This window comes from Dicentrarchus labrax, unplaced genomic scaffold, assembly GCF_905237075.1.
Source record: "Dicentrarchus labrax unplaced genomic scaffold, dlabrax2021, whole genome shotgun sequence".
NCBI lineage: Eukaryota > Metazoa > Chordata > Actinopteri > Moronidae > Dicentrarchus > Dicentrarchus labrax.
In genome coordinates this window covers 9,548,803-9,565,468 of record NW_026136705.1, presented here as the reverse complement: position 1 = coordinate 9,565,468, position 16,666 = coordinate 9,548,803, and the positions used below count along the sequence as shown (strand labels likewise).

The following is a 16,666-nucleotide window of genomic DNA, read 5'->3' as shown; positions in this document are numbered from 1 at the left end:
AAGATGTTACTGTTCGCTGTGAAACGATTCACCCCAGCAGTGTTAGAGTTGCTTTGAGCAGCATGAAGTAGGATTTGGTCTCTTTTTGAGAAGAAAAAAAAACAACCTCCTGATGAGCATGGTGAATGACAACTGAAAGTTTATAGAACCCCCCCATTTTAGATTATATGGTAATGGAGAGTTTATTGGATAAAACAATGCCACAAGGGCAACCATACTAAAAATTTTAACTGTTAAGCATTAAAGCATTTGTTGAAGCTTTTTTCTTTTCCTGCATTCAATAAATGACAACTGCTGTAAACTCTGTAATCCTCAATGGTCACTGTAGGAAACCCATACATAGATGCATAGAGTCAGACTTTGTGGTTCAACCCCGCCTACTGCTGTCTTACAGCTGTGCTGTTTAAAAAGTAAAAAGAAAAAAAGTGAAGAGTGAAAGAGGAAAGAGTTTCCCTGTCCACTCCTGCACCACCGGAGAAGGGTCAGTCCTGCAGAAGAGACCATGTAAACACAGCCTTTAAGACACAGAAAGCTGAGAGAGAGAGACGGAGCATGAGGACTCTGATCAGGATTGATGAAAGCAAGGTTTTAATTGCTCCCACAAGAAAAGAGGTTATCTTTCTTCCTCTTCTCACCCTCTCTGATTCTCATAAATATGCAGGGCAGAAATAAAGCCCTGATGAGCCACAGGGCAGATTAGAGAGGACTACAGAGCAGGATCCTGGTTTGTTAGCAGCAGTCCACAGATCCCTCGCGTGTGTTTCTGCTCTGCACACACATTGCCTGGCTATCATTTGTCTCAACCCTCACCTTTCATTATATTCCCACAGGCTACTGACTGCATACGGTCAGGTATTAGGAGTGCCTGGAAGTTGTGATGGGGGTGTCAGACCTTTAATGCAACATTGCCCCCTGGTGTTGGGTGTCATCTCAAGATATACTGTGATCTCTAGGCAGAGAGTGTGGAGAGGACATGGTTAAGTTGTTGTGGGTGATGTGTGCGTGCATGTATCCTGGAAAGGAAATTTTAAAGCATCTGTATTTGATATAAACAAAGTGTAACAAACTGCACAATGTTCCATTTTATCACCATTCTTTGGTTCATCATCTCTGGCTTTTGGCCACTGTTCTTAGAAGCCTGCCCAAACCCATCAACGTCCATCGGACTGTCACCATCTGTTACAGATTAAGCTGCTCCTGGAGGGAGCTATTTGATTTCGGGGCTCCAGCATCCCCTCTTTATTCCACGTGTCAGGTTTTACTGTAAACACTGTTGTACAAAAACCAAAATCCCAGAAGGGATTGCTTGCAAACGGGTCGTTGCGCTGGTATGAAGTACACGTCTGGTTTAGCTCTTAGCGTGCTGAGACAGGGGCTCTGTTCGGCCATTTAGAGGCAAAGCCGTGTTTAGAAGCTTTTTCCCTAAACCTTGTGCTCAGTCAGTGTGCAGTGTGGTGTTGTGATGTATGAATCCCCTGGCCATGGCTGACACTAGCGAGCCTGTCTGAGCCCATGTCTTCACTGAGTAGTAGGCTGTGGACAGAGGCTGCATTGTTCCCCTAAAGTAACCCAAGCTCAGGGCAGCCACTGCCCCAAAGGGGGATATCAAGTTGTTCTCTCCCCACCAACACCACAATCCTAGCTTAAGCTCTGAGGCTTGACGAGGGAGCAGAGAAGCAGCTGACTGTTTGGACGACGGTGCAGTTCAAATAAACAGCTCAAATCCCAACCAGCCTCCCCTACACCAACCCTCCCTCGCCAAGTATTGCAGTCCCACAGCCGTAGCTCATCACCGTGAAGCCTGCCAACAGCTCTCAGCTAATTTGTGGTGTTATTTTGAAAAGCATGTTGATGTGGCTGCACTGAGGTTTCCTGAGAGAGATGGCTGTGAGCAGAGCGAAGAGTGTGAGAACTTAGGCCTGGTTACATCTCCCTGCTTCCCCTCTTGTGAGCAATGGGTAGGTTTACCACTGCATCAGCAGACCACACAGTATTTCCTGGCTAAAGGGAAGGAGGGATGAAAGTGGAGTGAAGAGGAGAGGAAAGACTGCCATTAACAGCTTCGTTTCTGCCCCGGAGTGTCCCACTAATCCGACTGCAGTGAAACCTGAGCAAGGGGGTAATGAGACGGCACTTGACATGCTCACAGACACGCACGTAGACACATCGGCTGCTTCTGTAATGCCGGTGAAGATTTAAGAAGAGAAAGGGCTACATGCAAATTGATACTTCACCATATTTTCAGTCATTTGATCCATGCATTCAAGCTATTACCCAACTGGAATGAGTTTTTTATATGGCTTTAACACTCAGCACAGGCTGTGTTGAATCTGATCCTTGCAAGCAGCCTGTATGAGCGGTGTGTCTGTGTGTAAAACCAGTTGGCCCCATTTGAAAGAGAGTGAAAGAGGCCCAGACCTGATGACTCTCTGGGGACAGATTTCTCTTTCCAGCCCTCCATGCCTCTCTCCCCAGTGAAATCATGGTGGTGTCAGTGTGTCAGCTCGAGCTGTCACTCTCCTTATTGCTGCAAGCCAGTTACTCTCTTACTCTGCTTCCTGGCTGAAGAGAGAAGGGGAGGGGAGGGAAGAGCAAGAGAGAAAGACAGAGGCCTTTTTCTACACTTGACACAGCGGATGAGCAGAGCACCAACACTCTTTGTTTGGAAAGTCTCAAAAGAAGGAAGGAGAGCGTCAAGGCTGTCTGTCACCTTAGAGAGCCAGCTGTACAATTAACAGACACCCCCCGTGGTTTGGTTTGGTACAGTCCGCTGGGCTTAGCTGACAGGCTGACAGGGCTTCATGGTGGACAGGCCAACATTGAACAGATCCAGGCAGGGGACATAGAGCTGCACTACATGCATGTCAACCAGGGTGGCATTGGACCTGTTGACTGGTACAGTTTCTGTGTGTGTGTGTGTGTGTGTGTGTGTGAGTGAGAGAGAGAGAGAAAGGAGGGAAAAAGTTGAAGGTGTTTATGAGCGGTTGTGGGTTTTTTATGAGCATGTGAATGTAATTGAGATTTAAGCATGTCTGTGTTTGAAGTTTGTTGGTTCAACGGGCAATTGTCTATTGTTCCTTTAGGCTGCCACGGTGCCTGACAAGAAACACATGTTGCAACGTCAGTCAGTGGGTTGCGAAAGGCTTGAGTTGTGCTGACACACAGCCTGAATTTTCAGTGTTGTGAGATTTGAATTGTTGTTTTCATACTTAGCAGTATTTATTTTTGCTCTGGGTTAGTGATTTGATACATTAGTTTAATTAACATTCATGTGCCAGGAGCACACGAGTCAACGTCAGATCAGAACAGCACACCTTAGAATTCCCATCGCATACCAACCTCAAGTCAAAACATTTAACCTCACCTAATTCTGCTTGGATTTGAAAAGCACCCTGTTTTTTAAAGGATAGGCCAAGATTAGCTAGTCATATTGGTGCAATGCCACACAAAAGTTCTACAAATCAATTTTCCAGCCTCAAGCAGGAGTGCAAGTCACAGCAACTGAGCTTTGCAATGGCAAAGGTGCATACTACATTTTTATTTTCAAATGGGAGTCAGTAACAGTTTATGCTTTCGACTGGTGCCTTTCAGCCGTAAAGGTTTGCACAGGGATGCAAGGATGAGGGAGTTCAACACAAAAAACACTCATTGTAGTCGTCATTGTAGTTGTTTTGTTGTGTTTTGGGCAGGTAGCAATTACTGCCGGCAAAAGTCAAACAGAAGACACACATTGTGCTGATAGCTTGCAGAAAATAATATGTAAAGTAAGTAAAGGTACAGTGTGTGTCTAACTTTTGCCTTCAGATTGTTTTTATTTTTTTGACCCAACATCTGTAGAGGTTTTTTGGATGAAAACTCTACACTCTACCCTGTGGAGTTCTTGACCACTAGTAGTGCTAAGGAGCAATGCTTTTATGTGTGGGGCTCTATTTTGATATTATTGTCCACACACTACCATGCAGGTTATGCAGTACACATTTGTGCATTCCAACATATAGTGGCAGCAACAAGCTTATAAATATAGCAGTACACCCACAAATAACGAATGTAAACAATATACAAATTAAAATACATTTAGGAAAATCTGAATTACATTCAACAAGTTAGACCTTAAAGGATACGCACAAAGATTATTTGGATCCTTCAAAATGAGGCAATTTTTGCTCTAAACTTGAACATATTCTCTAAATTGACAGTGGTATTGTGTGCTATTGGTAAACTGTGCAATATTATGAGGTGGAACTGGCAGACGTTTCATGGCTGGCCTTTCAGCAGCCCCTACACTCTCTGCGTCTCTCAAGGGAACAACATTTACACAAAGAATGGCCACCTACTATTTCTTACTCCTCACTAGTAGAGAGGCCCTGTGAGAAGCCCCTTCAGATGGCTTACGTACATGTGACACGTTTGAGGTCAAGCGGTCTGGCTCACTCCACAGCTGCCTTGTCTCTCGGTGTAGTTTTACACCCCTGTGACAGCGTAAGCTGACCAATCGTTGTGGAGTGGATGGATCCTCATTACACGCTGCTGTTCTTTTAAAGCCTCAGTGAGCCTGGGCATGACAGGCAAACCTGCAGAGGATCTGTCAGCCACGGGCAACAAGTGTCCCCCTGAGGGCTGCCCCGTACAGCCCCATACAGACCCCTTGGCCAGCTTTCCACCGACCCCTTCTGGTGGGCACCTGTGCCAGGCTGCCCGTCATCGAGTCCCTGACCCAGCTCTTCTCCCGTTACGTTCCCTTTAGCCTGACCTCACACCCTCAGGGATATATAAAGATTTGTTCTCCAAAGAGGAGCTGGAAATAGGACACTCTGCAGCCACTGATCCCACCGATACATCCTTGTGTGCACATAAAGATAGTGATGGGGTTTTCGAGGTGCGGTGTTTGAGGGAAGGTGTCCATATATTTAGGCATCAGGAGGTGTCTAAGGCAGCAGATTTTCCACATGCTGGTGGGGTGAGAAGTGAGCTGTGAGAGCAAGACGCAGAACCAGTTAAGAGCCATTACAGGAGCAGCTGTAACCAGAGCCACTGTGGGTGGAAGAGTGTTGTTGCTGCAGCTCTCTGTTAGTAAATGGCTTCATTATGAATCAAGAGAGAAGAGACAGTGCACATTGGCCCTACCAGACAGAGTATGAATGGAGCACAGATGGATAATAGCAAAGGTAGGAGACAGGACAGAGCAAGTTTATTTCCCTTTCTGCTCTTTTCTGTCACTCTTGCATTTCCCCTCTTCCTCCTCCGTTTCTCTCTTTCTCTGTAGTACTATAAACATGTGTAAGTGCTTGTTCTCTGTGGTCTGGCAGCCACTCTTCTATGGCCTTGCATCTGTCAGAAGAGCTCAAAACATTCAGTGGCTTACTAAGCCCAATTACCCCAGATTGCTACCATTTCACAGAGGATCAGAGTCACAGACAATCTATCTTAGAAGAGGAGTCAGGGGTTTATGTCTCGGTTAACCGCACACACCATGACATCACTGCATATACACACACACTATTTATATTTACATACGCACTTGCTTTGACTTCACAACTTGTAATACAAAATTCATAAACCAAATGAGACAGGCATGAAATATAGATGTTAAAAGGGCGGCTTAACAACTCTCCTCCGCCTGTTTTTGGCCTTTTGCTCAATCACAGCTTGTTAAAGCAGCGGTTTGTGTTACTGTGAGGGGATATCAGCACGCCGTGGTATTCTCACTGAAAGACTACACATGTCACGCTCTTGCAGCCAGAATAGTTGGCCCGCTCATCAAACCCCCACCCCCCCACCTTTATTTCTGTTTAACTTCTATCTCCCCTTCCCCAGCCACCCCTGGGAGTCTAGCACTAATAAAACAGCTCCAGTCCAAGGCCTTCCACATGCTGGGATGTCCAGGCTTTGTAACCCAACACCCCTTTCAGCCCTAGCTTTAGAGAGCTGCTGACATGACGGAGAGTCTGGGAGGGCCAACAGGGGAGCGTCCATCATTGTGAGGCCCCAGTGCACCAAGCTCCCATCCGGAGCATGTCTGACACACATGCCTGTGAGCTGTGAACTCATTGCTGTGAGGTGCTCTGACACTCTGGACACTGGAGACGCGATGGGGTATCACAGAGTGTGGTGTTAGTGCTCTTAGAGCAGCTAATGCTGTTAAGTCTTCAGAGCTGAAGAAGCGAGGGATAAGGAGCTAATAGACTGGAGATTCTCTGGAGGCTTTAGCTATGAGATCAGGGAGAACACTTCCTCAGCTAAGTTTACCGACACAGGGTTTCAGCTTCTCTGTGAACTGATATCACCAGACCAAAGTGCAAGCCTTAGCTCTTCTTCTCGATAGAATTACATCAGTAAACAGTTGGTTGGTCTCTAGCTTTTAGCAAGGCAGGCAAAGTAGGAATTGAACACTTCCTCAACCAAACTCCAAACTGACACAGTCATGTAAAGCCTCTGTAGAAGGGCATTGTGGGGCAGTGTCTCTGCCGATGAGGAAATTAATCCCTTGGTTAATGTGCAGACTTTGACGACACAGACCGCCTACACTTTGGCCACCAGAGTGGAGTATTAGAACATCAGGGATTTCAAAACATCTTCCAGTCCCACAGATGTAGGAGTTAAGCTCAGATGTCATCCACTAATGTGAACTCCAGGGTATTCCACTGAGCTCCTAGACATGGAGGAGAAACACGGTAGAAAGATGGACTCTCTTGAGTGTGTGAACATTGTAAGTTACACACAGTTTTACCTGAAGGGGCTGCTGTATTAGACTACATTACAATGTGTAGCTGTGCCTAATAAACTGGCAAGTTGTTGCAAAGACACAAACACATGGAGATAAAAAAGAAAGACTGTGTTATGTATTGGCTTGATGAGTCTCTGAGACTGAGGGTTTATGAGCATGTGCAAGTGAGCACACGAGTGAGAGTGAGTTCTGACAGAAACTAGCGGCCTGCTGTTTATTGTTCTCCTCTGTGTGGGAGGGAGATCTGTTAAAGATGTCTGCCATTAATGTGACTGCAGGCTTCATTAAGAACAAATAAACAGAGCCTGGTCCCTCACCAAGAAGCTCTTTGGGGAACATATGCTGTCTAAACCACTCCTGAGGTCAGACCACTGTCAACACTTGCTGCTCAATTACAACTCTAATTTTGTTGTCAAACAAAATATGGAAATAGAAGAGCAGCCAGTTTGCGGTGTTTTCCTTCTTCATTTTTTTTCAGAGATAAAATGGTTTCCAGACTAAGGCCTGAGGCAAAATTGTCTTTTAAAACATTCTGCATTACTGGGGACTGAATATTTTTGAGGGAGATTTTATTCAGCCCACTTCTGAAAACCTAGCACAGCACAGAGGGAGATCCTGATTGTAATTAATGTTTACTGAGACATACCAAGATTTTCAATGAGGGCCATGAGTCCTTGTTCAGCACAGTGCACACTTTAATTGATTCAACTTGAGCAAACAGTCTGCCTCCCTCTGTTTATGTTTCTGTTTTCTGAGAAGCTGGATGATGATGTGTGTCCTCCTCCCAACAACTCCACCATTGTTTGCCTACTCTGAGTCCAGCCTCAGCAGCCCACGCAGTTTTATAAAGAACATCTCTAGACCAAATTAATCTGTTTAGGACTCACTAGTGTCATGGTACAGTTTTCTTGCAATGTGATCTATTAGAGGTTTGGTCGTGATTCTGCCCACTGTAGTACAGCAGGGACGGAGAAAATTAGTTGCGGGGGGGCAAAGAAGGTCTCTTGGTTTTGGTTCAGTGCTTCTCCTTAGAAAGGCTTTTTCTAAATTCCAGGCCGTAGATAAGTGCCCTCAGGCTACATTTTCTATCGCCATTCACATCTGCTGATGTACAGTTTTTGGACTGCCACAAATCCATGTGTCATTACAGAATGTATCACAGTATATTTCTGTGTTTTGGAGCTACGCTATAGCAGCATGGCTCCATGGATCCCAATGTTGATCTGTCATGTTGCTGTTTTCTGAAGTATGATCCTGACTGGAAAACCACTGGATGGATTGCCATGAAATGTTGTTCAGACACTTAAAGAATGAGGACTTTGGGGATCCCCTGACCTTTCACCTGGTGCCACTAACGGGTCAAAGTTTTCACATATCCTGTAAAATAACAAAAAAAAATGATAAGTATTAAATTTGGTAGAGACATTCATGGTTCCCAGAGGATGTATCCTAATGAATTTAGAGTTAGATTGTTGTAGTGTGCAGACTCTGAGTCTTGTTGCTAAAGAGTTACAAGAACAAACTCCTGGAAAATACACCAACCATTACTTAAACTTCACAATGTATTTTATTATTATTGTAGTCTAAGTTGGTGTAACAAAGATTCCTGTAACAAAGTACTTATTTTTCTAGTACTAGTACCAACACCGTTTTGAGTTACTTGCGCTTGTGCTGATTTTTTTTTTTGGTTTTTTGTATTTTTATACTACATCAGTGGTTACTAGTTTCTTTACAGACCTTCCAAAATGATCATGAATGATCATGAGGGAATTTTATTAGTGCTGTATTCTGGTAGTTTGACTGGGAGCTGACCAGACAGCAGCCTAGCATCATGCATCAGGATCAGCCCTCTTTGCTTTTCGCCTCTGCTCAGACAACTCTGACATACACATGGCTCAGCTGTCAGTCTTGTGGCTCAGGCTATGTGTTAGGTTGTTGGTTTTGTGTGATTGGAGCTATGCGACCCCTGCTTGGATGAAATCCCATAAATGAGTGTGAGGGTTTAGAATACATCAAGGCGCTATTTTGAGGACGATGGGACGGGGTGATGGCAAGCAGCGAAGGTTTGGGATGTCACAGAGGCCCGGGTGTAGTCTGTCATATACGCACATATTATGGAGAGGGAGAGAGATTAGCGAACTTGGCTTGAGTTGGGTGCTAATGTATTTTTCAAAAGGGCAGGTGCTGGCCTGCCAGTCTAGCTTTTAAAAGATGATGTTGTTGGCGCTTGTTTGTTAATCATTTATATGGGGCCAGGCTGTATCCAGAGATGACATTGAAATATAATATGCTAAATGAATCCCCTTATGTACAGTCGTAATGACCTAACACCGTATTAAACTTCTTAATGCTCTGTATCTCACTTTGCCAGACCTCCTGTCATTCCATCTGTGAATCATAGCACTATGCAAAGATTGGATCAAAGATCTGAGCCATTGTCTCACACGTGGTTGCACCAATCCAAACACCTTGCTGATGAAGGACCATTAACTGACCAATACACAGACCTATTAACCCTGCAGTCTCAATGTGATAGAAGCAGCACATCAAAAAATGCTAACGGTAAATACAGCTGCGTGGTGCTAATGAGTTGTGGTCCACTGCAGGACAGTAAAAACAAAGGTGAGATGAAAAACAGAGCACCAAAGAAGCCTGCATACCAATTAGCCTGTCTGTTATCTCATGTCTTATGCCAGTTTTTAAGGGGTGGAGGGTTTTTTTAATCCATATTTGTCATAACGTGTTACATTTTCATTATATTCAGGTCAGCCAGGTCAGAGATGTAATTTTTACATGCTGCAGTGTAGCTTTAACCATGTAGGGAGATAAAATCAGGAGTGGTAGTGTGTGCAGCTAATGCACTGTGAGTAGGAGATGGCTCACCCTGGGATAATGAGTTATCCCCATAAGCCCATCGCTGGGTCCCCTGACATCCAGCCTTAATGAATGGCTTTCCTGCACACACACACAACCAGCTGACCCTCACAAAGCCCTCCTGTACCCCCTTCACCTCTTAAATCCCGCCTCTAGCTTTTGCCTCCCTGACTAACCCACAGGCCTCATTCTCCACTCTAACGCTCCACACAGCAACATGTACTAGTTAGAAAGCGAAATACCACTGAAACGTTGAGAAACAGCAGCACTCCATATTTTGAGTAACCCAAGGGGGAATTGCGCTTATTTGTTTCCAGGGATGAAGAAGACTGACAAATGAACCCTCGCGGGAGGGAAGCTGCTGTATTCTCCTCTCCTCTTCTTCCCCGCACCAACCGACCCTTGAGTCTTCATTATGACCGGAATAGACACCTTCTTTTTTAGCGTGTTAGCACATTCTCAAAACAAGCTGTGGACCTCAGGGACTGAGAGGTGCAGCAGGAGGTTTGAGAATTGGGAATTTCTCCTCTCCCCGTCTGCTGCGGTGAAGTTGTTTGCCAGCAGCAGTCTCTGTTGACCGGTAATAGCATTTGTAAGTGGAAAAGATTGACATGGACGAGGGAGATAGCTTTAAGGGCTGCCAGGCTTTCTTTTTCATTGATGCACATGAGCGTTGAACAGGGATGTGTTTTTTGTGCAGACTACCAAAGATGAGATATAGTTTCTATGTAAGGGTTAGTTATCTATGAAAACTGATGCCTCTCTGCATTATGAGGTGACTTTTCTTCTAGTGCTTCCCAAAGACAGTTTACAGACTATTACATAAACACACACCTTTTGTCTCCTGACAGGCTGGCAGATGTCCCAGTAAGCTTTCCCACACAGAGCAGGAGTCAATAGCTGTTATTGTATATATTGATTGGGATTTTGCATCAGGAATTACCTCCCCTGACCCTTAACTATAATATCACATGCACCAGGGGTTGCTGATACCTCACTTAGCATTTTAATGCTAATGGACAGAGGTTCTCGTAGAGCCCTGTTAGCTCCGCCTGCTCCCAGTGGAATTGGTCTGGAGGGAGTAGTGTGTCAGGGAGATGGAAGCCCGCTGTGACAGACTGCAGCTCTGCAGTGTAGGCTGCTGTCTCAGCCCAGGGGAACTGGGTCCCATCTACACCTCTTTGGCAGGTGAAGGATTTAGCTGGCTTCCCTAAGGGAGAGGAGGAGCCCCTCGCTCCTGCCCCTAACCCCCCCCCGCCGCCCCTCCCTGAGGCCCAGGGAGAGTTAATTACAGTTTATGTATGCACTGTCATCCCCCATGAGCCTCTCTGCCTCTGGAGCAGCCAGGCTGACTGCTGATGTCTGAGCACTTTGTTCTGTAGGAGGAGGTCCCTGCAGAGAAATACCCTGGATGGAGCTTATTAGCTATTGTTCTGTGTGACTTCAACATTGTGCAGCAGTTATTATTCATTCTTTGGATTAATTCACACTTTGGACATAATGGAGTCCAACCAGGGCTTCTAATGGCAGGTAATTGCTGGTTTTGGGCAATTACTGAAAGTCCATAAAATTAATCCCTGCGCCCGTCCTTCACGCTACATGTGAGAGTGAATTAATGAATGCAGTGCTGTTATCCTGCAGCGTCCTTTAATACACACTAACAGTAACTACTCTCAAGCCAGTTTGCCTGTGGTAAAAACAAACACAAGTGTTTCCAAAGATGATTATTATTAAAGAAATACTGTGCAGTTTTATTTAGATAACTACGTAAATGTAAATGCAAACCTGTACACTGGTTTTACACAATTCAGCTACAGTTCGTTTCCATACGCAATAGATCTCAACTATACCAGGTACATGCAAAAATGTTGCCTCATTACAAAAACTGACCAGAATTAATTTAATCTGTCCCGCAAGTGGAAGTTCTGTCATCCAGGCAAAAAAAGATTACCTTGAAAAGATGTGATGTTTTTTTGTGTTCGATACAAACTAATATAGCCTGGAGAAGAAAAACACATTTCAGCTGTGTAGAGTGTCTCCAGGGATGGTGTTTAAGGCTGCGTGAATGGGCTCTGGAATTGGTGCTTGTGCTGGCACAGCTGCAAACCCAAGCAGGGCGTGTCAGCATGAGAAGGAAGAGTGGGAAAACATGTGCGTGTCACTTTATGGGGCTGTCTGTGAGCTCTGAGCATACACACTCAGCGTGGCAGAGGAGATGGCAATTAGAAAGACTAGAGTGTACAAAAAGCCTGAAGCTCACACATACACACGACATGTATAAGCTTAGTTAGAGCTGGAGATGTTCAGTGTTCATTTACCTGGGGAAAGGAGGTCACTATGCATACACGCACTTAAACAGCCAAGCATCTGTGCTTGATATATGTATGTCTCTCAAAGCCACGATCCATTAAAATTGCACATTAGTGCCATTCATCCACACGTCAGTGAATATTCATGTGATCCTGCTATTTTTCTGTTTTTAACATTTTTGTTCAAATGGATCCCCTGAATGGAAACCAAGAATTGTTGTTGGAGAAGCAGTTTGTTTTACACTGTTTTCCTTTCTGTTTTACACAGTTCCAGATTTTGGCATCAATGTGCTCTCCACCAATGGCAGCCAGGAGCCTCATGGCCCAGGCCTCCTCAAGGTTTCAGGCCTAGAGCGCAGTCAGGAGAGGAGCCAGGAGAGCTGCAGGGACCCCCCACGCCCTGCATCCATCACCCCAAGTCAACCCCTGCCCCCCCAAGCCCTGCCCCTGCCCCTTCCCCCAGCCTCAGCCATCCGTCCCCCAGCCCCTGTCCCCTCGTCGGACCCAGACGAACGGCCCTACCCAGGCCCCGGCCTCCACACACCTGCCCCCACGCTCAGAGGCTCTCCCCAGGCCTCAGACGCCCGCAGCCCTGCCTCTCGCCCAGGGCCAAGAGGCCTCACCACCCCCCCCTCCCCGGCCCCAGCACCAGCCTGATCTGCTGTCCAACCCCCGGCCTCCGCCGACGCCCAGCCTTCACCCACACCCACCATCACCTGCCCTCCCCACCCATCACCCTCACCAACAGCACCCCAGCCAGGCAGGGCCCCACCGGCCCCCATCACGCTGCCACCCCCGTCCCCTTTCTGCCTACAACGGCCTCAACCTCAACGGTCACAGGTAAGGCTAATAAACAACTGCACACAGCCACAGATCAGATTATTGTACAAAACATTCACGTCTCTCATGTCCTCATGTGCTCTGATGCAGAAAATTGTGTGCAGTGCAGTACAGACAAACCTCCACATTTACACACACTTGAAAAATATCTCTTGAGCTCAAAGTACGCATGATGCACAATCAGTATGTAAATTGCTATCAGGGAGAGCTTGAAGTCCCCGAGCCAAACAGTAGCACTAATTATTAACTATGGAATAAAAGGGCCACACTGCACTCTGAGTGCCTTTGATTTATTAGCCACCCACATTGTCATCTGGGCTCTGTATACATTCCAGCCCCAATCAGTTACACTGGCTGTATGTGCCATGGTTTAGCACAATCTTGAATCAGTACCATACTGTTTTTATTTTATTGATGAGGTTATTTGTTCATGAGAACAGGAGGAAAATAGGCTCAAAGTTATGATATTTTTCCTTGAAAAAAAACTTCAAAGGGTTGTTAATTTTCTAAAGTTATAAAGAGTCCTCAGCGGAATTCCATTTTGTGTTTAAAAACATGATCACAGTCATTTTTCATATTATTAAAAATAAAACTATAGTGCAAGTGCAGGGCTCAGTTTAGTCTGTTGTGTCCTATATGGGTTGAGAAGCACTGAGGCCTATGAGGCTCTCTCCATTAATTTAAGACTTCAGGATAGCTCCTTCAGAACCCACTCAGTCCCAACAACAGCTCTGCCTCGCAGGCTCTCAGGACTTGGCTTGGTCTCCTTCTCCCTGTGCCAGCCCTGCCAGTCTGCCAGTGCGCCAACAGGGCCTGGCACCCACTATGAATAATCACGGCTGGGGCCCACAGCGAAGAGCGAGCGCTGCAAATGAGCTTTTAGGCTTAGTGTGTGGAGCTGTGGAGACGTAGGCTCTATGACTGCCCCCGGGGAAAACCCACACACACTACAAAAGACTGTTTGCTTACACATGCATACACACCCTCTCTCCCTCTCATCCCATTTCCGATGCACATGTTCACTACCTGGCTCTGTAGGAAGTGCCTTAACAGAAGCTGTTCAAAGACAGATGCTTGTTCTGTTATGCTTGCCAGCGGTGGTTTATTTGCATCCGAGGGTGTTGTGAATGTGGTGTTTTTTCGCGGATCATGTTTGCCCTGGATTCTGTGAAGCACAAGAGAGAGGCAGGGAGGCGTTTGTAAATGGAGGACAGTTGAGGTGTGAAAACACTGTGCTGGGAATTGAACGTTGGAGCAGATGGAGATGAGGGGATGTGGAGGAACAAGTGTTAATTTTGACTGATCACGCCTGGCTTAACCCGGCTCCTTTCTCCATCTTTCTCTTTTTTTCTCTCCCTCTCTTTACAGCAGCAGCAGGAGCAGCACCCCAGGCACCAAGCCCCACGGGCCCCCTGCTACCTCCTTACACCTCCCCCACCACCCACCTCCTCCTGCAGCGGCCGCAGCAGCAGCCTCCAACTTCCCCCTGCCCTTGGCGGCTAACCAGAACACCCCCCACAGCTTCCCCCTGCCTTGCAGTCCTCGCCGCACCCACATCACCCCAATATGTTCGCTCCTCCAGCGGCCTTGCCTCCACCACCACCACTTACGTCTAGCACCCTGCCAGTACCCGGACATCCTGCTGCTGGGAGTGCCTACTCAGGTAAACATCACTGCTGCTGGCAAACCCCTCCACATCGCCCCCAGCTGGTGTGGCAGAGGATTGCACATTTAGCTGACAAAAAACAAAAAGCAGACTCTTATTTTAGCCAGTTTAGCCTCAGGTTGCCAGGACGGATCGAGACATACGAGAAGTGCAGGAGGCATTATTTCAGAGTAGAATTTGATTGGAAGGGTCAGAGACAGAATGTTACCCTCGTAATTATTTAAAGAAACAAACCACAGAGATAATGTACATGTTCTCCATGCCTGGGGTTTTGTGTGTTTATAGTCGTGTGGACAGTTCAAGTTCACACTCTGTCTGTCATGCTCTGATTGATCGACTTTCTACACACCAGTAATATCCACCAGCAAGTCAGGCCACATTGCAAAAGCCATTACAGACCCCGTGCACATTTCTGTGCCAGGCTGTCGAGCTAAATGTCAGGGTCAGTGTGTGGGAAGAGGAGGGGGGCTTGCCTTTAGCGATGTTCCCAGAACTTCCATTTTCACCTGGAATAGTGTTCATGTGCAAGAAATCAATTTAGTCAATACGGAATGGAGTGAGCTGGATTTTGTTCAAAAGATACTAATGAAATTTTTATGAAGAGAAAATTCCACCCCGACTCCCAGCCCAATAAAGCTTGAAATGAATGCAGGAAATATTGTTGCGAGTCACTGTGGAATAGGAAGGATAAGGTTACTCTGGAGGAGATGTAATCTCTCAAGGCCGGTTTTGTTGGATTTAGAAGAAAAGCCAGTGATTTCTTGAAATCCATTTTTTCTTCACAGACTGCACAGAGGTTATTAGAACAACAGATGTTGCTGTCTCAGAGGGGCGGTAGTGTATCAAATCACAGCGTTTGACAGTTCCAGCAGTCAGACAGCTCTAATCATCTCAAGCCTGGTTTAAATTTAAAATGACATGCTGATAATCACAGCTATTTCCTGGTTGTTTCTTTTTTTTATCACTTTGACATAGCTTTATATTTGATGACATATGCAGCTCTCACACTGAAGTCCAGGGCCCTCCAGGGGACCCAGCAAAATGAGGAATACTCAATGTGTTTGTTCAGAGTCTGCTAAGTAAAAAGGCTAGAGAAGACTTGTTAGTCACCTTCCCTTCATTAAGAAAACCAGTCCTAATCATAACTTCCCTCTTGTTCTTCTCCAGAGCAAGACCTTCTGCGCCAGGAGCTCAACACCCGTTTCCTGGCCTCCCAGAGTGCCGACCGCGGCGCCTCACTGGGCCCTCCACCCTACCTGCGCACTGAGTTCCACCAGCACCAGCATCAGCACCAGCATCAGCACCAACACACCCACCAGCACACCCACCAGCACACCTTCACGCCCTTCCCCCACGCCATCATGCCCACCCCAGCACCGCCCATGGTGCGTACCCCTGCCAGAAATGTGAGGATAAGTAGAACGCAACTGTGTTGGGGTGGAGAGGGTGGAGGGAGCCGAAACTTCACCATAGCCAATGTTTTTATATGTCTTCTAATAATGAGTTTTACATGTGTAGAAGAGTGGGCGGGCATGGCACTGAAAGTGTTTTCACCTTGTGGTTGTGAGAGTGAAGATTTTACACAGATCGACATGTGTGTGAGCAGCACGCTGTAGGGACCTGTGGGTTTCTGTGGCAGCCTTTCAATGCTGACCATGTGTGTCCGTCCACACCACAATGATGCCTTTATTCTCCCAGAAAGCCTTTCTAGTGTTTTCTCTGGCATACTCTAGGACTCCAGACTTGAGTCGCCGTTATTTTCTAAATTGGCAATAACTTGCCCAAAGCATGTTAACTTCAGAGCCAGCTTTCAGAACATAATACACTTAATTCATTCTGAATTTAATGACATCATTTGGTCCCATTTGGCGGTTTTCATTACTGGCAAATGCCTTGCATTAAGAGCCGCGCTGTTTGTTGGGGGAGACCACAGGCAATGGGTGGCTGGACCTAAAAAACACACACACACGCACATGCACACAGACACAGACACACACATTTGTAACTGCCTGGCCCATAGAGGGTTCACTTGGCTCTGATGATACCTCAAAGGCAGCATGGCGAGGCCTCTGACAGCTAATGAGGCCATAAAAAGGCTCTTTATGGCTGCAGTGTTTAGTCTTGACTGGGGAAATGTTCGCCCTGAGCCTGCTCTGCACCACTAAAAGCAGACCAAATGAGACACAGAACCCACTCCAGTTTACAAGGTCTTCAGATGATCGCGAAAAAGGGAGGATTAAAACAGTCTGGTTT

The 16,666-nt window shown here is 46.3% G+C and overlaps 1 protein-coding gene across 1 annotated transcript in view; it reads left to right on the top strand.

Moving 5' to 3' along the window:
• Window positions 1–16,666, top strand: part of auts2a (activator of transcription and developmental regulator AUTS2 a) — a 294,183-nt gene that overhangs the window by 268,670 nt on the left and 8,847 nt on the right. The window contains 5 exon segments of the mRNA XM_051400367.1: window positions 12,176–12,351; window positions 12,353–12,747; window positions 14,116–14,273; window positions 14,276–14,410; window positions 15,581–15,819. Coding sequence (XP_051256327.1) covers window positions 12,176–12,351; window positions 12,353–12,747; window positions 14,116–14,273; window positions 14,276–14,410; window positions 15,581–15,819 — 1,103 coding nt within the window.